The sequence below is a fragment of the Coptis chinensis genome, chromosome 7 (genome assembly GCF_015680905.1).
Source record: "Coptis chinensis isolate HL-2020 chromosome 7, ASM1568090v1, whole genome shotgun sequence".
NCBI classification, from domain to species: domain Eukaryota; kingdom Viridiplantae; phylum Streptophyta; class Magnoliopsida; order Ranunculales; family Ranunculaceae; genus Coptis; species Coptis chinensis.
The window spans coordinates 2,971,078-2,992,562 of NC_141462.1; the positions used below are offsets into that span (position 1 = coordinate 2,971,078).

Sequence of the window (21,485 nt, forward strand, 5' to 3'; positions counted from 1 at the left end):
TTTCTCCTAAATTTCCGTAATTAGATTTTGAGTGTTGTGAAAATATTAGAGACTCTGTGAAGCCACGAAAAATAGAGCCGAGAGGGTATAGCTATAATATATATCTAAAGATATGGGAAACAAAACAATTAATGCCCGAGAATTGGGAAGCAAAAACAAACGATGGTTGCTGGTGTTATGGATATTAGGGAGCATCCGATATATAATGGGGATGAGGATGGGTTGCTAATCATGATTAGGAAGAAGGTGTCGAAGAAGAGCTCAAGATAAAGCTGCATGAAGATGAGCCATTCTGGCAAAGGTAGAGTCGATATTCAATACTCTATTGATATGTCACCCAGTGTTTAGAAAACCGGACCGGACCGGTAGTTGAATCGGAGTCCGACCGGAATCGGTAAATTTTCGGTTCGATTCAGTTAAAATTTGAGTTTATGGTTGGACTCTCGGTCTAAGTTTAAACCGTGATTGAACCGGCAAACCGGTTCAGCTTTAAACCGGATCACCCTTATATAATTTTTTTTTTTTTTTTTTTTTTTTTTGAAAAATTGATAATATGGGAAGTTGAACCTAACACATAAACAAGATAATCCAAACTCCAAACCAACATAATACTATGTATTTCTTGTATAATAAATTTATTTTGATATATAATACCAATTAATATTGAATTAAAACATGTATTTATTCATTTTATTATTGTAATTATTAAAAAATTTACTAAATAAACATCAATCAGTCCGACCGAGTCGAACCATGGTTGAATCTGGTTGGACCATTTTAACAAAAAATCGGTTCGATCACCGGTTCGGTTTTCAAAACATTGATGTCACCTGTTAAGATATATTTAAGAATCCCGAAGGATCATTAATTAAGTTGTGCAACTGCACTTCGGTTTGATGATTGCACAACACTTGAAACTGCAATCAAGTACATGACTGATGGTATGCGAGATATTGATTGATGAAAACCTTTCTCAGTACTCTGTAATTATGCTGGACGAAACTCACTAGAGGACAATTCACACTGACGTGCTTTTTGGACTGCTGAAACAACTTGTGCAAAGGAGACCTGAGCTCCGTTTAATCTCGCAGTCTTGTTCGAAGAAGCTAAACATGTTATTAAATATAGCAAGAAATCTTCTAGAAATTTATCTGGAGGGGTGGGATGTTTATCGTCGCGATGGGCGGCAAAGATGGAGATGAAACGAATGATACGAAGATGGAGATGAAATCCATCAAGATCAAACCAACGCAAACTCTTCTGCATGTTTGAACCAGATTTGGGTCCTATATGACTCATTTCTGATGTTGTTGAAACTGAACCGGCTCTATACAAGCTATTATGCATGTTTGTTGTTTGAGCCAAGGCTCGACTATAAGCTTTGAAGCTTGAAAATGGCGAACCATCTCTCTCTCTAATAAGAAGTGGTTTGGAGGAGGAAGGTGTAAAGTGGGTTTTATATGAGGTAAGAGGTGATGGGGAAATGAAGTGGTGTTTGTTAGAGTTAGAGATAAGTAACGTAATTTGGATTTTGGAGTTGCAAAAGTTAGAGAATAGAGAGCAGGCCAGGGTGATGACCAAACATATGGGTGTATATGACAGGTTTAGACTTTAGACACGTGGAGTTGTTGAAACTATCATATGGATATCAATGGTAAGGATTGAATCTTAAAAATTGAAGTTCAACACTTGGAAGTTGGAAGCTTGTAAATTTCGACCGAATTTTTTTTTAAAAAAATATGAAGTTTTTACAAATTTGAAATAGAGGTTAAATTGTCAATATACAAAATACTAACGTCTGTTACACATAAAATTGACGGAGTGGGAAGCAATCAGTAATGATTTCCCAAATAGAAGATTATCTAAAAAAGAGATACAAACTTTAGGGCTAGGGTTAAGTAAAAAAAACCCGTAGCCCTTCTTTCTAAGAGCTAAAAGAGGTAATAAACCCATAACCCCTCTTTCTAAGAGCTAAAAGAGGTAATTTACAAAGAAACGCAAGGAGAGTTGAGTTCATGGGGTCGGGGTCAGGGTCGGTCTTATTACTATAGTATTGATGGGTAAATATATGAAAGAAATGAAGATCACTATAAACTATCAGCAATAGGCCATGAGATAAGCATTGATTCAAATATTTATTATTCCACTTTATTTTTACACAAGTATGCGAATCATGCTACGCATCGGTGTTTTTTCAAGTCTTTAAACTTGTCGCTATAATATTTCTCGGATAGTATGATTTTTGTCGCTCTAACATATAAAAATATTAGGAGAGGTTGAATATAATTTCAGTGATGTGAATGAGGTTTTTTAAATTATTTTAAATAATATGAAGGTAATTCTAATTTTAGTAAAGTGAGGGAGTTTTTTGCAAATTGTTTAAAAAAAAATAGATTAGAATAATTAAGAGAGATGGTTCTAAAATCTTAACATAGAAAGATTGGAAATACACGGTTCGGTTGAGAAATGGGATTCTTAAAGACCTGGCTATCATATAGTGTAGAGATATTCCTCTACTAGAAGACGATCACCATTCTAACTTGAATTAACAATACATAAAGAAGTATTTCTAAGGCGGTGTCCCACAACGTGTGCAAGTGCAATGAAATTGATCGTCACAACTGGCGTGAACGTCTGCAGCTTTTCTGTACTTCTCATAGCAAAGTTGAGTACAGAATCCAGGGGTACATTGTCGAATGAAGAATTGATCGGCGGCACATACTGCAGCCTCTCCAGATATGTTACCTGCATTAATTCCAAATGTGAAAACGTGTTATGTTAGGTTTCGTAGCAATAATGTGATTCATAAATTGATAAAGGATAATAAACCCAAATCAAGTAGATAGCTGAGGGTCTTGACACAAAATTGCTACAAGGACATAGCACTATAGCAGGATAGGAGTCATGCTTTTAGTAATTTTGTCTGTATCCTTCTCATTCCGTTATCTAGGTTAGGTACTAATGTACTATGACAATCAAAAGACCCGATGATATTTTGCCTTCTATAGGAGTCTTAAAGAAAAGAACCATTCAAGTTAAAGTAAAACCAGAGTCGCCACAATAATAACTGTGCAAGCTACACAAAAACAAAGGAAAAACGAATTAAATTTTGGTTAATGTAGGTATAGGCATTGTACAAAATATAGTGATATCTATCGAGATACATAAATATCGCGATATGTTTAGAAATATATAAGAGTATAAAACTGTAAATATTGGCAATATTTCAACGATATTTAGATGTTGGGGATATTTGGTGATATTTTGTTTAGGCAACAATTTTATTTAATATTTACTATTATATTTAAAATAAATATAAATGATATATTGTGATATATCAAGATATATCCACAATATTCACGATATTTGTTGATATGTTAGATATATCTACACATATGAAACAATGTAAAATATTCTCAAATAGAGCATATATCTACAATACATATCAAGAAATTGAATATCGATAAATACTCATATTTTGATATTTTATACTATGGGGGTAGGACTATCTATATTTTGGTAGGAATTACTCCGAGATCCTCATTGGAATTAGATCAACGCTAGTCTATGAATAGGTCAAAACATTTGAAGGGAAATTACTGACACCCTTAGCGGAAAGGTAAAATAAATCAACTGATATGAAAGAGAATATGCAAGCTATGGAATTAATATAAGTGACAAAAATATAATATTAGCACATTCATGTATTTCAACCAAACAAGATATAAATAAACTACGTGAGTTCAGGACCTTCTTTGCACTGATTAAAAAAAAATATGTGATATATCCACAATATTCACGATATTTGTTGATATGTTAGATATATCTACACATATGAAACAATGTAAAATATTCTCAAATAGAGCATATATCTACAATACATATCAAGAAATTGAATATCGATAAATACTCATATTTTGATATTTTATACTATGGGGGTAGGACTATCTATATTTTGGTAGGAATTACTCCGAGATCCTCATTGGAATTAGATCAACGCTAGTCTATGAATAGGTCAAAACATTTGAAGGGAAATTACTGACACCCTTAGCGGAAAGGTAAAATAAATCAACTGATATGAAAGAGAATATGCAAGCTATCTGCAACCAGAAAATATAAGTGACAAAAATATAATATTAGCACATTCATGTATTTCAACCAAACAAGATATAAATAAACTACGTGAGTTCAGGACCTTCTTTGCACTGATTAAAAAAAAATATGTGAAGCAATAAAAAAGGGAAGATAATGAAGGAAAACTTGATGGATAAAATTGTGATATTGTTGTTACGATAAAAGGCAATAAGTAGCTAAAATGTATAGGTTGGAAAAAAGGTTTACCAATAGTGAAGAGGAGCACAAGAAGAAAGAAAAAGGAAACGGAAGTAAATATCTTCATATTCAGAAGTCTGTGCAAATGAATGAAGAATAAAATTAAGCAATTGTAGAGGAATATATGTATGTTAAGCTGTATGACATATATATTCTAGTATGGATAGCATGGTTAACCGTTCACATGCTTGTGTAGAGATTTCTTAATGTTGGGTTTCTAAAAATGTTGTTTTAAAAACGACGGAAATATGGTAAATATCTTAGAGCATCTTTAGGAGTGATATCAACCTAGCATCAAACACCAAATTTTCAAGAATTTGGTGTTTTTTCAACTTCAGGAGAACTATATGTTGATGAAAACACTAAAAAAACACCAAACCAAACACCAAATCGACCAATATTTGGTTCAAGGTTTGATGCTGTATCAAATCACTTACGCGGTTTTGCCAAAACCGCGTGCGTTTTTTCTGAAAATTAGAACTGTGGTGCATAGAACTTGAAAAATTATGAGTTGTGCATAGAAATTAAGAAATTAACAATTGTGCAATTGAAGAAATTAAGAATTGTAATTCAAAATCGAAAAAATTAAAGAAATTAAAAACCTATGATTATGATTATGCAATCCAAAATATATGATTATGATATAATCATATAATATCCAAAATAATCCAAAACCTATCATATTACATCAAATTTATTTAGCTCTCTTCTTCTTACCCCTTTACCACTCGATCCCTCTCCTCTCTCTATTTGGGCGTTAAAGTCTGCTCCTCTAAGTTCCTAATCGAGAATCATGATCTTCTCTGTCTGCGGAGGAGGTTAACTACTTTGACTGAAGTTCCTCATATCCTTGATGTTCTTTGCGTGTACACTTGTATATCCTCATACGCTTTCGAAGTCTCGTCGTCATACGCCTTGGCTGGGATTGTTGATATGTCCGAGAATATGCCTCCTCTCTTTCTTGGCTATAATGATACAGGCAATCCTCATCCCATCAAACATAAGAACACGGTTCTCATATCTTTCTAGAACCTCGACCTAAAAATCCAAGAAAATACGATTATGAGTACATATTATATATATAATGAAGAAGATAAATAAAACAATTAAACTCACCATGGTATCTTGATCAATATCGGCTCTAACTTCGGAGAAAACGAGCATGAGGCACCTCAAGAATGGAAATATAAGTAGGCTCCCCATCGAGGTCCACACGGCAAATATCGAGGATTCTTGGCGGACCACGGGACTGGATGATATCGCATTCGAGGTTGTGGTTTGTAAACGGTATGGCGGATGAGGAATACGTAGCTCACGTCTCATCCCTTCCAGCCCACAAACTTCGAAGTTGCTAGCCCGACCAACGAGGAGGTAACAACGGACCCATGGAACCGCGGTTCCACCATCTATAATATTGATCAGCAGTCTGCTCAACAACAAAAGAAGATGCATCTGGCCAAGGACCACAACTAGCATGAACTTCATGAATATGAGTTCTACCCCACGACTTCGCATCACTAACATCTGGCATGGGAGCACATGGAACTCCATAACGTCCAGTCATCTGCCTCCAACATCTATCACCACAATTACCAAACCTCGGCAGCCATCCGCGTCGCGGCAAAAACAACTCGTGGCGTGACAACACACAAGCATCTTTGTCTGTTGGATCGTCAAAGGTAGTAGACAAACGCCAAGGTCTCCACTCAATAGATGACAATGATCTAATATCAATGTGAGCATGAGCCATACATATATTATTCATAATCGCCTGCATTCTGAGTTAAGTGAGAGGCCCTGACCAACTAGCAAATCTAGGGCGAGTATCAGCAATCATGTCTATGTTAGGACAAAGACATCAAAAGTACTCATAAAACCAAATCTCTAAAAGTCCCGTGAATCCTGCAATCGAGGACTTCTACTTCCGAATATGCGTGAAGCTTTATCTAACGCCGATATCAATGTGGCATATCTTGAGCTACCCAGTCATAATCTCTCATAGTATGCAAATCGGATACATAAGCATAACATCTCCGTCGTCGCAGTAGAATGACCATTGGGAAACAAAACATGCCCAATAAAAACATCAAAAAGCCCTAACATCTTGATCGACACCCTCATTACCCGGTAGAGCGATCAAAAGCTAACTCCGCCGTGTATCGGGATGCAAGAGGGTTCCATATATCACCTCTTAATATGAGATAGCTTAATCCCGGAAGAATCATAAGCATCCGCACCCAAACGAGGAAAACTCATAAGCATACTATCCATATTCTCATAATTTGTATGAAAAGGTATCGGTTGGCCTATACCGATACTCAACCCGAAATCATAGTGAAGTTTAGTGGTGTGAACCCTAATTCCGCCTGAGGAAAATGAAATGTATGAGTTCTACTCCACCATCTTTCTACTAAAGCTATGACCCGCTGCCAATCGGCCTTCTCATAATCCGCGATCAATCAAAATACTCAAAGGTGTATACAAAATACTATCTCTAATATGTACAAATTCATCCAAACTCCTAATAACCTTCCACCACTCTCTAATACCAAGTAAAGCCGATCTAACTTCGGTAGTCAACAACATCTTTGATATTATAAAAAAAAAATAATAATTATAAGATAAATAATTAATTGGTCCAACTCAACTAATTAATATTCAAAATATTTAATCAAAACTAATTAATTACCCGAGTATTAGCCAGCGCTTTTCGACCGTGTTTTGTATCACGTGTAGAAGACACAACTTTCATATCAAGTGCTTCTCCAGGTGCAAATTGTCAATCGAAGTCGTTCATCTGATACTCCATTACATAGGGATGTCTATCAGTCGGCGCGACATTCTCGGGTTCTTCTCCCCCACTGTATTCTCCCCCACCGTATTCTACTTCCTCAGGTTCTTTTCTCTCATCGCCAATGTCGATGCATTAATAATCGCTTGATCATCACCGTCGAAAGGTTCAAAAGAATCCATATCAAATTTTAAGAGTTTAGGTAGGTTTTATTTTTTTTTTAACTAAGGAGAGCGTTTTATAATTGTGAGAAGAGGTGAAAGTGACTGAACCGCGCGGCTTTGGAGCTGTTTATATAAAAGTAGCACGCGGTGTTCTGAACACCGCGCGGATTTGCCAAAACCGCGTGGTCTTGGGCCTGTCAGTTGGGCTTTAGTGGCGGTTTTGGCAAAACCGCGTGAGTTCTTTAGTATTTTTTTAATGTTGCTCCTAAAGTTGATTGGTGTTTTTTTGGTTCAAAATTTTAGTGTTTTTTTTGTTGTTCTGCTAAAGATGCTCTTAAAGATAGCGATGAGTGAGCGGGACACGTTGCTGCAAAAAAGAAAATTTTGTACTGTTTGATAAAAATTCTAACTTTTGATCAATACCTTTTCAATGAGGCCATAAAAAACACCGAATCAAAATTTATTTGTTTCGGTATTAAGTACGTGGATTTGACATTTGGTTCAAGTCGGGCTAGCTGAATTGTTTCGAATGCATAGCTTCCTGGGCGCGCAGAATCATTAGTTCTGGGTGTTACAACTTACAAGTGACAACAAGGTTTTAGTATGGAACCTAACAGTTAAGGGTGGAATTTTAGCCGAGCAACTCGGGCTCAGCTCGTTTAAGCTCAGTCATTTAGTTTAAGCCTATATTATAGCTTATATAACAAACAAATTTTATGAAGCTTGACCCGATAAGCTCAAATAACATTTTGTAATGTAAAATAGCCATACTATTCGGTTCGGCTAGGACTCATTCATATAATATATGAACAATGAGCAAAGCTCGCTAAATAAATGAGTCGAGCTTGAGCATATTGGCTTAAAACTTCGGCTTGGTTAAAAACAGTTGGTCAAAGTGCACACTTTAACTTTGAGTTTTCTAATAAAAAACAACCCGGATATATAGTACAAAATATCCCGGCTTTTGATATGGTTAAAATTCCATGTTAAAAGAGATATATCACTTATAAACATATTTATGATATTTGGGGATATTTGGAGATATTTAGCGATATTTTGTTTTAATATATCAAAGTGCACACTTTTTGGATATATCCACTTTTCGAGTTTTCTAATAAAAAAAACAACCGGATATGCATTTTTCTTTCTGTTTTTGTTTTTTCCTATATTTTATTCATTTTCCTTTTTCTTTTTTGATGATTACATTTTTCTAGTTAAGGACTAAATATCAACAAAGCATAGGTTATAAAATGTACACATATACCTTATCTTGTCAAGCTGCTCATACTTGGCTCCACAGATAGAACAAAGTAAGATATGGGAGCTGTTTTGGTTGCTCTGCTCGCAGTTTCTTCTGTTTTTGCAATTTCATGGGCTTTGAGAACATTTTACTGGGTATGGGTGAAGCCCAAGAGAATGGAGAAGTACCTCAGGGAGCAAGGCATCAATGGTCCTCCTTACAAGCTATTTTATGGGAATCTCAAGGAAATGGTGGGCATGATGATTGAAGCAAGATCAAGGCCTATGGAGCTTTCCCATCGTATCATTCCACGTGTTCTTCCTTTCTTTTATCACACAGTTCAAGGCTATGGTATTCATGCTTGTCTTCACTAATTTTTTTACTGGACAGTTTTCAGATTGTTGCATAAAGTAGGGTCTAGAAATATATTTAGGACGCACGGATGTCCTTGCGAGGAATGAATTAGAAGAAACACAAGTTTTGGTTTTTCATACTCTTTTGTGAAGCCATGGAACTATCAATGAGAAGAAAACTTTTATCATCATCAAGGACGTGACAGACAGGGGGAAGGCAGAGTGATATATGTTTGATAGGCACGTCAGGTGACTGTAGTGAGAATGTGAACAACACAGGAACTTTCTGATAATCTGCTTCTAATTGCAGGTAAACTAAACTTAAGTTGGCATGGACCAAATCCAAGGTTGAACATCATGGATCCAGAGATGATAAGGGATATTCTCTCTAACAAGTTTGGTCACTTTGGAAAGATGAAATCAAATCCATTGGGTAAACTGTTAACAGAAGGAGTTTCAAGCTATGAAGGTGTAAAATGGGTCAAGCATAGAAAGATCATCACTCCAGCATTTCATCAAGAAAAGTTGAAGGTATAATATTAATTGATGTGTCCACACATACCAACATCTAAAAAAGTTTAACTAAGTAGCCAGTAACAAGTTTTATTGTTTTGTGCTGATTCTAGTTGATGGTACCGGCATTTTATGCAAGTTGTAGCGACTTGGTTAGTAAATGGCAGAAGTTGACCTCAAGGAATCGTGTGAAGTTGATATCTGGCCTGGCCTACAGAGCTTAACAGGAGATGCCATCTCTCGAACAGCATTTGGTAGCAGTTATGAAGAAGGACGGCGTGTATTTCAACTTCAAACTGAAATGGCGGAGCTTGTCATTCAGCTTGGTCAATCCATATACATCCCTGGATTCAGGTTTGCTAAAACAGTAATACAATTAACAGAAATTACTTTTAAATTGAACACAGATGTTTATTGAGTCTCATCTTTTTTCAATTTTATCTGCACAACTACCTTTTGGCTAGAGGTTTATAATACTGAGAAAGTAAACCAATATTGGAAGATCACAAATGCTTCAAACTAAACATTTAGTCACTGGGCCTCCCAATTAGGTTGGCTCTCTGGCAAATGGAGAATGATGCATTGATCGATGTCTGAAAGATTAGCAATGTTTCATGCCTGCAGAACCTTGTTTAGCACACAAGTTGGCACTTGAATATGGTAACATCGACGAGTGTATCCATGCTGCTTTGCTTTTCACCATTTCTCATTCAGCTCTAGCTTTTAAAATGAACTTCTTTAGGGAGAAACAGACTCCACTGCTGCAGAGTTTCTTTCATTTAAATGCAGAACCAGTCCTTGTCGGCAATTGGTTAAGGATACAAATATACCAAAAACATATGTGTATCATATACGTAGGTGCATTTAGACATGGTTGTTAATTTGTAATTGTTATATCAGCTCCTCCAATAAGCACTTCACCAAAAGACTTTGTTTATGAAGGTCACATCCATCTATCTGTGCACAGAGTTCACTTACAGTCTTACATGCTCCATCCTGCTTGGTGAGAGTGTAACAATCAAAAAAAGGAAGAAGGCCAGCCAAAAACATTGCAGAGTTTTAGTTGATTTACTTGGGTTTGACTGAAGCAAGTTACATGAAGGATTGTCAAATCTTCAGTGGTATCTGACATGGTTATGTCAGCCAATTGACTTAATCCTCAAAACCTCACGACTTCCTCAGACACAACATTGCTTCATATATATGTGTGATCAAGTCACTAGAAAGCTTATTATTACATCAAATTGTCAAAGTAAAAGATAGTCATGTAGTAGCTTTTTTCATAACTCATCCTTATTCGTTGTGCTTATATGCTTTTGTCGTGAGCACAATGAATTTCAAAATCTTCAAAATTCTGTAAAGGATATATTGGAGCTTATTAGAGTGGTTGTAAAGATATCATGCATAACTTATCAACTACTTTTACCATCAAAATCTTCCGTGTGCAGGTTTCTTCCCACAAAGAGAAATAATAGGATGAAGGAAATATACAGAGAAGTCAAAACACTGCTAGGAGACATGATAAAAAAGAGAGAGAAGGCTATGAAATTAGGTGAACCTAGTACCGACGACTTACTAGGCTTATTGATGGAATCTAATCACAAGGAGATCAAAGATGGTGGGAATGCTAAGAACGCCGGAATGAGTATTGATGAGGTTATAGAGGAGTGCAAGTTGTTCTACATTGCAGGACAAGAGACGACTTCGACTTTACTACTGTGGACAATGGTTGTGCTTTGTATGCACCCTGAATGGCAAGAGAAAGCAAGGGAAGAGGTCTTGCAAGTTTTTGGACAGAATAAACCAGATCTCGAAGGCTTGAACCACCTAAAAATCGTAAGGACAAAATGCTGCTTCTTACAAAGTACTTTATACCTTCCCAATGCACCATCTCCTCTACTCTTACTTTATGATGCATTCATAAATAGCAGTCCCTAGTAGTTAATTACCAGTACTACATTTCTGAATTTCAACATCATAAGTTAACATATATAAGAAACTTCAGCTAATAACTAAATGGGCCAGCAATATAAAATACTACACTAAATCTAAGTAAATTGATCGAGTTGCTGCATTAGAATATGGCAGGGGCCAGACAAACTTATGAATACTCTGAACTCCAAGAGAAAATGTTCTTTTATTCTTGCAAAACCAAATTGTTTCGGTCAAGAAGTTCTAACAAAATTTATCAACCCACCCTTCATTTCAGGTAACCATGATCCTATATGAGGTTCTTAGACTATATCCACCTGTGGTTATGTATTCTCGGGCTACTTACAAGGCGATTAAACTGGGAGAAATTTGTATACCACCCGAGGTTGAACTAACATTGCCAGTACTCTTAGTTCACCATGACCGTGACCTATGGGGTGAAGATGCCGAAGAATTCAAGCCAGAGAGATTTGTTGAAGGGATTTCAAAGGCCACGAAGAATCGCGTCTCATTCTTCCCATTTAGTTATGGGCCACGGATTTGCATCGGGCAATCCTTTGCAATGATTGAAGCAAAGATGGCTATGGCCATGATTCTTCAAAATTTCTCATTCCAGCTCTCAGCCACCTATGCTCATGCTCCTTTCTCTTTTCTAACTATTCAACCTCAGTATGGTGCTCAACTTATCTTACACAAAGTTTGATTTCCATGTATAAATGTGCGCGTGTATTTGTAACGAAATTAGGTATGTAAGTATTTTTACAAACCCAGGATTCTGGGTTAGCAAGGTGTATTTGTAATCCAAGAAGCCTTTGTAGTTTTAAATTAAGTTGAATCAGAGTGCTTATTTTGCTTCCTCAACTTTTCTTATAAATATTTATAAATATATGAAGTCTTAATTATTGAAAACATGATGTTATCTATGTTGGCTTCACTTTGTATCAAACAAATAAAGATAGGGAGCATGTTTTCATTTAGGTTGAATATTGGAATTTGAGAGGGCTAGAGTGTTCTCCAATGTTATGGCATGTTGGAAACATCGAATTGACCTTTTGTTGTTTGGAAGCTGCAAACAAAATGCAACGTACTTTTTTTTCGTGTTGCCTATAGAGCACTTAGAAAAATGTCTTCATCATAAAATTTATCTTCTAATGGTGTTCACTAAGCTACAATTCATTTAGTTTGTGTTAGATACTCTGCTCTATGCAAATCAAAACTTTCACAATAATAATTAGTTGGTATAGGTTTATAACTAGTACTCTCCCCTAAACACACTTTTAACTTAGATTAACTGTTAACTTTCAAGTCAAGCAACTGAAAAAAATATTCAATTTTACATTGGTTAAAATATGGATTGTATGCAGTGTTAAATGAAGTAGCATTTTCACAAACGTCTTCCTCAGTGGACTTTCAGACTCGAACATTTCAACCAAGGATAAAATTGGTTGCGAATGTGTATGTTGGTGCACTAGTAAAGAGGTCAAGAAGTTTATCAAAGACTAGGAAACACCCTAGTTTAATTGGAAACGCCAAGACCACAAAAATATTTCTGGATTTGAACCTAATATTATATGGTTATATTTCAAACTGATTCTGAGCCAAATTACTTGATCCAAAATTTGTTAGTACATGCATGCTTGTTAATCAGTGCGATTATAACTATTTCCCATTTTGTGTTTTTTTTTCCTTCTTGATAATAACGCCATGATTGAGACAAAAATAAAGAAATAAAAGAATGATCGAATATTTTAGTGGCCTATCTTTGTGTACCGTACAGTAAAACCATAATCATGCGGCAATGTGGCCAAGAGGTATCAGAATACACTAAAAATGCTCAACCACCTTCTCCATTGACCATTGTCCTGTTACATTTTATAGTTTTACGGTAAAGAGCCAAAAACAATAAAGATCTTCTCCATCTATCTTATAGTGCTGTGCTTCTCTGGGTGTCTATAGTATATTTGAGTGAGAAGAAGAATCTTCTCTTACTTCAAAATAGAAACTCTAGAGAAAATTAGAACAAAAAATAAAATGGAACACGTTCAGATTGGGTTGCTTACAGTTTGTTCTGTTTTGGTAATTTTATACACTTGGAGGTTGCTTAATTGGATATGGTTGAAGCCCATGAAGATGGAGAAGTACTTGAGAGAGCAAGGTATTAGAGGTCCTCCTTACAGATTGTTCTATGGGAATATAAAAGAAATCATGGTTTCGATGAAGAAAGCCCGATCAAAGCCTATGGAACTTTCACATTGTGTAACACCGCGAATTCTTCCACATATTCATCAGTGGACTGAGAGCTGTGGTATTCTTTCTGTTTTGACCAGAACCTTATTTTTATTGATTGATTGATTTTAGATCTTCGCTTATACTTATTAAGCAGTCGGCATTTCAATCCTTCTGTTGTTATAGTATCTTCACTGGAAAAAATAATATTTTTAGAATCAAAAGTTCGTACTGTATCATGAAAACCATATCAGTAGCTTACCTGGTGGGCAGCTGGTTGAATCATGAGACACTTAGTTGGAAAACTTGGAATCCACATACTCCGTACTTGGCGCTTTGGTCGACAAGAAACAAGTGTTGGGAAAACGATACCAATCGATCCCTACTAAAATAATTTATACTTGGACAATCTACTATTCCAATAAAAAAATCTAATATTTCACTACAACCAACAACTACAATCCTAATCTATGGATATAACTATCACAAGCAGGCAATAGAAATATAAAACAAGTAAAACATACTACAATACAAGGATGTACCGTAGTTCGGCCAATGATGCCTATTTCCACAAAAAACTAATTCTTTTATAAGTATGTGAAGGAAGATTACAATCACTCATCTCAAGTCTCTCCAACTTACTAGATCACTCCTCTCTCCTTACAAACTTTTCTCTTTGCAAGGGTTTTCTCTCAATTTTGATTGTTCTCAAAATTGGGTTAATATTCAAGACTTGGTTTTCTAAAACCTAACTTCTGCTTTTATAATAAACCGCAATTTAGGTAGTTCTTGTAGAAAAATAGAAACCCGACAAATTTAGGCATGAGCATCGGCTTTTCGGGTAAGGCCAATTCGAAAGCCCGCCCTCTTATTTTCCCAAATTCAAAAGTCTAGTAACTTTGTTTCGTGGAGAGGTGGAAAAAAACTATCTTCTTTTTCACGGCAAGGGTATGCTGGCTTAATCTGGCGTGTCGCGGCTTTAGACTTCTTCAAGTAAATAGTACCATTTTCTCTCATCTTCCTCATCCTCATATGAGGGATAACTCTAATAATCTCCCCCTCCCGAACAGTGAGGGGGGATACCTCCCTGCATTCAATTCCCAAATCAACAGGAAGAGTGTGCTACCATTCCGACAGTAGCACAACAAACATCAAAGTTACCTTTCGGTAATACTTTGGTCATCATATCCGACCCGTTATTGTCGGTATGGATCTCCTCAATACACAAATGCTTGTCTTCGAGAACTTCTCTAATCCAATGATAACACACATGTATGTGCTTGGATCTAGAATGAAAACTCAGATTCTTGCTCAAATGGATGGCGCTCTGACTATCACATAGAACTACAAACTATTTCTGTTTTAGCCCTAGTTCATCGAAGAACCTCTTTATCCATAGCATCTCTTTGCAACACTCAGTGGCTGCAATATACTCGGCTTCTGTAGTGGATAGGGCAACACACTTTTGCAACTTAGATTGCCAAGAAACTGCTCCCCCTGCAAAAGTAAACAGATAACCGGAGGTGAACTTCATAGAGTCAATATCACCTACCATGTCTGCATTAGTGTAGCCTTCAAGCAAGGTCTTACTCCCACCAAAACACAAACACGCCTTGGAAGTGCCCTTGAGATATCTCAATATCCATTTAACACCTTTTCAATGCTCTTTTTACCCGATTTGCGTAAAAACGCTTACAACACCAACGGCGAAAGTAATATCTGGCCCGGTCTTGTACACACCATTGCATACATCAAGCTGCCTACTGCGGATGCATAAGAAATCTTTTCCATTTGACTCTGCTCATGCTCACCCTTTGGGCATATATCTTTGGTCATGCGGAATTTGTCACTAAGCAGACAACTGACTGGCTTCGCTTGATCCATGTTGAATCTCTTCAACACCTTCTCAATGTAGCTTTCTTGAGAAAGCCACAACTTCCCACTTTTTCTGTAACGAGTGATCTGCATACCAAGTATCTGCTTTGCTTGACCCAAATCCTTCATCTCAAAGGACTTACTCAAGTCTTTATTCAGCTTGGATATTTTGTTGATATTCTTGCCAACTATCAACATGTCATCCACATATAACAAGAACACTATGAGATCCCCATATGGAAATTTCTAGACAAACACACAATGATCAGAAGCAGACTTCATATAGCCATGCTTCACCATAAAGGAATCAAATTTTATGTACCACTATCTCGGTGCCTGCTTCAACCCATACAAACTCTTTATCAGCTTGCATACTAGGTGCTCCTTGCCTTTGACCTCAAACCCCTCTGGCTGGTCCATGTAGACATCTTCTTCAAAGTCTCCATGAAGAATAGCTGTCTTGACATCTAGTTGCTCAACCTCTAGGTTCATACTTGCGGTCAAACCCAATACCACCCTAATAGAAGTTATCTTAACTACAGGAGAGAAAATTTTATCAAAGTAAATACCTTTCCTTTGCCGAATCCTTTCACAACAAGGCAAGCTTTGTGCCTTGGTTATGGATTTTTCTCTTCAAGATTGACTTTGAAGTTCCACTTACTCTTGAGAACTTTTCTTCCTTTCGGTTTCTCAACTAAGTCATAAGTGTGATTCTTATGCAAAGAATCCATCTCATCATGCATGGCCTTCAACCACTTCTCTTTGTTTGTATCTTCAAGAGCCTCTTGATAGTACATAGGTTCTCCACCATCAGATAGTAAAATACATGTATGTGGTGGATACCTGGTTGAAGCTTGTCTCTCTCTATCGGACCTCCTTACCCCATCTTCTTGTGGCTCAGGAGGATGCACTTCATTTTGCTCAGGTGGTAGTTCATGCACTTCATCTGTATCTTCTATATCAATAGGTTCTATCCCATCATGAGCTATAGGATCATCATCATGAGCTTCAAACCCATGGTTCTCTACATTCTCAATGCCTTCTACACATTCCACAGTAGGAACTTCTGGTTTTAAGTAAACAAGATCATCAATGAAAGCTTCTAGCTTCTCACCATTCTCAAAATCTGCTATGGTTTGGTCTTCTAAAAACACAATATATCGACTTCGAATTACCTTCTTGTTATCGGATCATAAAGTTTGTAGCCAAACTTTTCATCCCTATAACCCAGAAAAATGCACTACTTAGCTTTGTCATCAAGCTTGGATCTTTTATCCTTAGTAATATGAACAAATTCCTTGCACCCAAATACCCTCAAGTATCCATAATCAACATCTCTAGCTGATCATACTCTCTCTGGATAATCACTATTCAGAGGCTTCGAAGGTGATAGGTTGATCACATGTACGGCTGTGCGCATTGCTTCTACCCAGTAACTTCTAGGTAACTTAGAGTGAGACAAAATGTATCTCATCCTCTCTACAATTGTCCGGTTCATCCTCTCGGTTATACCATTGTGTTGCGGAGTCTTGAGAACGGTCTACTCATGACGAATCCCATGACTCTTGCAATACTCTTCAAATGGCCCAATGTACTTACCCCTATTACCTGAGCGAATACACTTCAAAGGCTTTCCTGTCTCTTTTTCCACCATGCAATGGAAAGTTTTAAACATGCCAAGTACTTCATCCTTAGTCTTCAGACTATATGCCCATATATTTCTTGATGCATCATCAATGAAAATCAAGAAGTACAAAACTCCCCCGTGGGACTTTACTTTCATAGGACCACATAAGTCTATGTGTACTAGCTCAAGGACATTGTCCTTTCTATGAGAGAGGAATCTTTGGAAAGACACCCTGTGTTGCTTTCCTACCAAACAGTGAGTACATCTATTTAAATGCGTACCTTTGATATTTGGCAAGGCCTTTTACTTGGTAAGAACTTCCATGCCGGCCTTTTTCTCCCATATGACATAGTCTCTTATGCCATAGTTAGGAGAAAGCTTCTTCTTGTGCCACATCCAACTCTGCTTTACACAAACTAGCCTATGTCTTGTAAAGCGAGCAAGTTTTCTTCCCTTTGGCTACTATAATGGAACCTCTGCTCAGTTTCCATACCCCGTTACCAAACGAGTTTTGAAAGCCATCATCATCTAAGTTCCCAGTGGAAATTAGGCTTACCCGAATGTCAGGGACATATCTTACACCCTTGAGTGTCAAGGTGTAGCCGATATTGGTTTCTACATGAACATCACCAATGCCTACAATCTTTGAGATGTCATTGTTGCCCATCTTTACCTCACCAAAATCACCCGATTTGTAGGTAGTGAATAAACTCTTCTGGGGTGTGACGTGGTAGGAAACACTTGCATCTACCACCCACTCTGTACCCTGGCATGAAGTGCTCAAGCATAACTCGTCACCATATAACACAATTCCTACTTTACCTTCTGAAGCTATGATTGTAGGCCTCTCGGTGGTGGTGCTTTCTTTCAACTTAAACTTGCCTTCATGTATAGTACTAGTCTTCTCATCCCTCTTCAATTCTATGCATTCATACTTGAAGTGGCCATGGATACCTGCATGATGATTACATGACAAGTTTTTTTTCTTAGGAGGTTCGCTTGCGCTCCTAGATTTTCTTTGTCATCACCTTTAGAATGAGATGGTTTTCTCTTTTGTCTCTCTCTTTACTTTTCTATAACAAGGATCTCTAAGTGATGGGGAGCTATTATGTCGCCCTTTCTTGTCTTCTCGTATAGGTCTTCTAATGTCTTCCACAGGCTGAAAGTGGTGGTCTATTGGGATACAAGGCAGATTACATTGTTATCAATCCGTTGTCTAATGCACCCAATCGCTTTTTCATCAAGCGTCTTCCACTCAGCCGCGGCAATTGCATCTGGTTTTACTCCTCCATTCTCAATGGGTTGTGCCAAGTCCTTCCAATAGAGCAAGTCTTTCATCCTGGCTTTCCAAATAGTGTAGTTACCATTATTCAGACTCGTCATGCGAGTGTTTACAGAATGGTCCATCTCCATAAGCTATTTCCACTCAAACCTCCTCTCAGAAAAAAAATTCAAACACCTTCTGGGCAAGGTTTGGATAACAACCTTGTTGGCCTTAATCCAACCTGGCTCTGACACCACTTATTGGGAAAATGATACCAATCGATCCCCACTAAGATAACTAGCTTGTACTTGGACAATCTAATACTCCAATAAAAAATCTAATATTTCACTACAACCAACAACCACAATCCTAATCTATAGATATAACTATCACAAACAGGCAATAGAAATATAAAGCAAGTAAAACATACCACAACACAAAGATGTACCGTGGTTCAGCCAATGATGCCTACTTCCACAAAGAGCTAATCTTTTTATAAGTATGGGAAGGAAGATTACAATCACTTCTCTCAAGTCTCTCAAACTTACTAGTTAACACCTTTCTCCTTACAAGTTTTTCTCTTTGCAAGGGCAATTTTGATTGTTTTCAAAATTGGGTTTCTATTCAAGACTTGGTTTTCCAAAACCTAATTTCTGTTTTTATAGTAAACTGCAATTTCGCGGATACTGTAGAAAAATAGAAACTGACAAGTTTAGGCATGAGCACGGGCGCGCTCTCAGCAAGGCCAATTCGAGTGCGCGCGCCCTCTTATTTTCCTAACTCAAAAGTCCAATAACTTTGTTTCGTGAGAGGCTGAAAAAAAACTATCTTCTTTTTCACGCAAGGGGTGCGGGCGCGCCTTGGGCAAGGCCAATCTGAACTCATGCGCGCTCAGACTGTTTGAGTTATCCCTCACATGAGGAGGAGTCGAAGTTCACCGCATGAAAAATTTGACCGCCACCCAGCTTCGGTTTGGTCTTACACAAGGCGGCGCCCATGCCTCGGCCCCGACCTCCACTAGCTTCCGGTAGCCATGCGCTCGGTTTTGTTCGCTTTCGAAAGCACCTCACGCCATATTGTTCTTGCTCGAGGCACACCCCACGCTCAAGCCTATTTCAGAAGGATTCTATTTTTGTGGACCGCGAGTTTGCAATAAGAGTTAGAGTTTTTGGCAAAACCTAACACCCAAAAGAGACACGAAAATACACAAGAACAAAGAGAGAAACCCAATCTTGAAAGCTATCAAGATTGAGAGACAACCTTTACAGAGAGACAACCCTGTAAAGAGATAAGAGTGATCTAGTAAGGTGAGAGACTGAAAGGAGAGATTGTAATCTTCCTTCCCACTTTATAAAGAACTAGCTCTTGTGGAAGTAGGCACCATTGGCCGAACCACGGTATATCTTTGTGTTGTGGTATGCGTTTAATTCTGCTTTACATTATTATCTGTTGTTAATAGTTGTTTAGCAAGTTGGGCATGTTAGTATAGGTTGTAGTTGATATTTAGAATTTGTCTGGAGTTGAATTGTGTTCAAATACAAGTTATCTGTGTAGTGGGAGAATCGATTGGTATTGGTATAAACCCCAACAAGTGGTATCAGAGCCCAGGTTAGATTAGCCTAGGGTGTTATCTAAATCTTGGTCGGAAGGTGTTTGACAAAATTCTTGAGAGAAGATTTGAGTTTAAATAACTTGTAGAAATGGACCATTCCATGAACACTCGCATGACGAGTCTGAATAGGAAGAACTACACCATTTGGAAAGCCAAGATGGGAAGACTTGCTTTATTGCAAGGACTTGGCACAATCCATTGAGAATGGAGGAGAAAGACTTAAACGGTTCTTTGCGGTGAGTGGAGCAAGCAGCCGAAATTGGGTACATTCAACGATGGATTGACGACGTGTCTTTCACCATGTATCCCAAGATACTACAGCTTTTGGCTTGTGGAAGAAACTCGAAAACCTTTATGAGAGGAAATCGGGTGGAAACAAAATGCTGGTCGTTAAGAAGTTTGCCGACACGAAGTACCAAGAAGGTTCTTCAATGTCTGAGCATCTTAACGAAGTACATAATATCATCAATCAGATGCATTTAATAAAGATTAATTTAGGAGACGAAGTTGAGGCTTTGTTTCTATTAGGCTCTCTACCCAAAAGTTGGGAGACATTAGTAGTCTCTCTACACGGAGCAGCCAAGGATGGAATAGTTACTATGGAGATAGCTACAGCCTTCTCATAATCCACATCAACCAAAATACCCAAAGGTGTATACAAAATACTATCTCTAATATGTACAAACTCATCCAAACTCAAAATAACCTTCCACCACTCTCTAACACCAAGTAAAGCCGGTCTAACTCAGTAGTCAATAACATGCTGATATTATAAAAAAAAATAATGCGTATAAGATAAATAATTAATTGGTCCAACTCAACTAATTAATATTCAAAATATTTAATCAAAACTAATTAATTACCCGAGTATTAGTCAATTTGCGACTTTCGACCGTGTTTTGGGTCACGTGTAGAAGACACAACTTCCATATCAAGTGCTTCTCCAGTGCAAATTGCCAATCGGAGTCGTTCATCTGATACTCCAGTACATAGGGATGTCTATCAGTCGGCGCGACATCCTCGGGTTCTTCTCCCCCATCGCCAATGTCATTTGTGTACTGCCAATCATCACCGTCGAAAGGTTCAAAAGGATCCATATAAAATTTCAAAAGTTTAGGTAGGTTTTTTTTATTTTTTTTAACTAAGGAGAGGGTTTATAATTGAGAAAAGAGTTGAAAGTGATTGAACCGCGCGGCTTTGGTCCTGATTATATAATAGTAGCACGCGACTTTGAGAACACTGCGCTGTTTTGGCAAAGCCGCGTGGGCTTGGGCCTGTTAGTTGGGCTTTAGTGGCGCGGTTTTGCCAAAACCGCTTGGGCTATATGGCGCGGTTTTGGCAAAACCGCGTAGTTGCTTGGTGTTTTTTTGATGTTGCTCCTAAAGTTGCTTGGTGTTTTTTTGGTTTGGTGTTTTTTTGGTTGCTCTCCTAAAGATGCTCTTAAGAGCATCTTTAGGATTAAGAGCATCTTTAGGAGAGATACTTTTTTAGCATCAAACACCAAATTGTTGGAAATTTGGTGTTTTCTTTATCTTCAAGAGAGTCACATGTTGATG

General features: G+C 37.5%; 1 protein-coding gene and 1 pseudogene across 1 annotated transcript; both read left to right on the top strand.

Moving 5' to 3' along the window:
* Positions 1 to 8,604: 8,604 nt before the first annotated feature.
* On the top strand, positions 8,605 to 9,417 carry LOC147485223 (cytochrome P450 CYP72A219 pseudogene; annotated as a pseudogene).
* Positions 9,418 to 9,543: 126 nt separating this feature from the next.
* LOC147485224 (cytochrome P450 CYP72A219-like) lies at positions 9,544 to 12,234 on the top strand. The gene is made up of 3 exons (XM_086570056.1): positions 9,544 to 9,747; positions 10,842 to 11,229; positions 11,603 to 12,234. Exons 1-3 carry the CDS (start codon positions 9,554 to 9,556, stop codon positions 12,026 to 12,028), a joined length of 1,008 nt encoding a protein of 335 aa, XP_086426182.1. The 5' UTR covers positions 9,544 to 9,553; the 3' UTR covers positions 12,029 to 12,234.
* Positions 12,235 to 21,485: the final 9,251 nt, after the last annotated feature.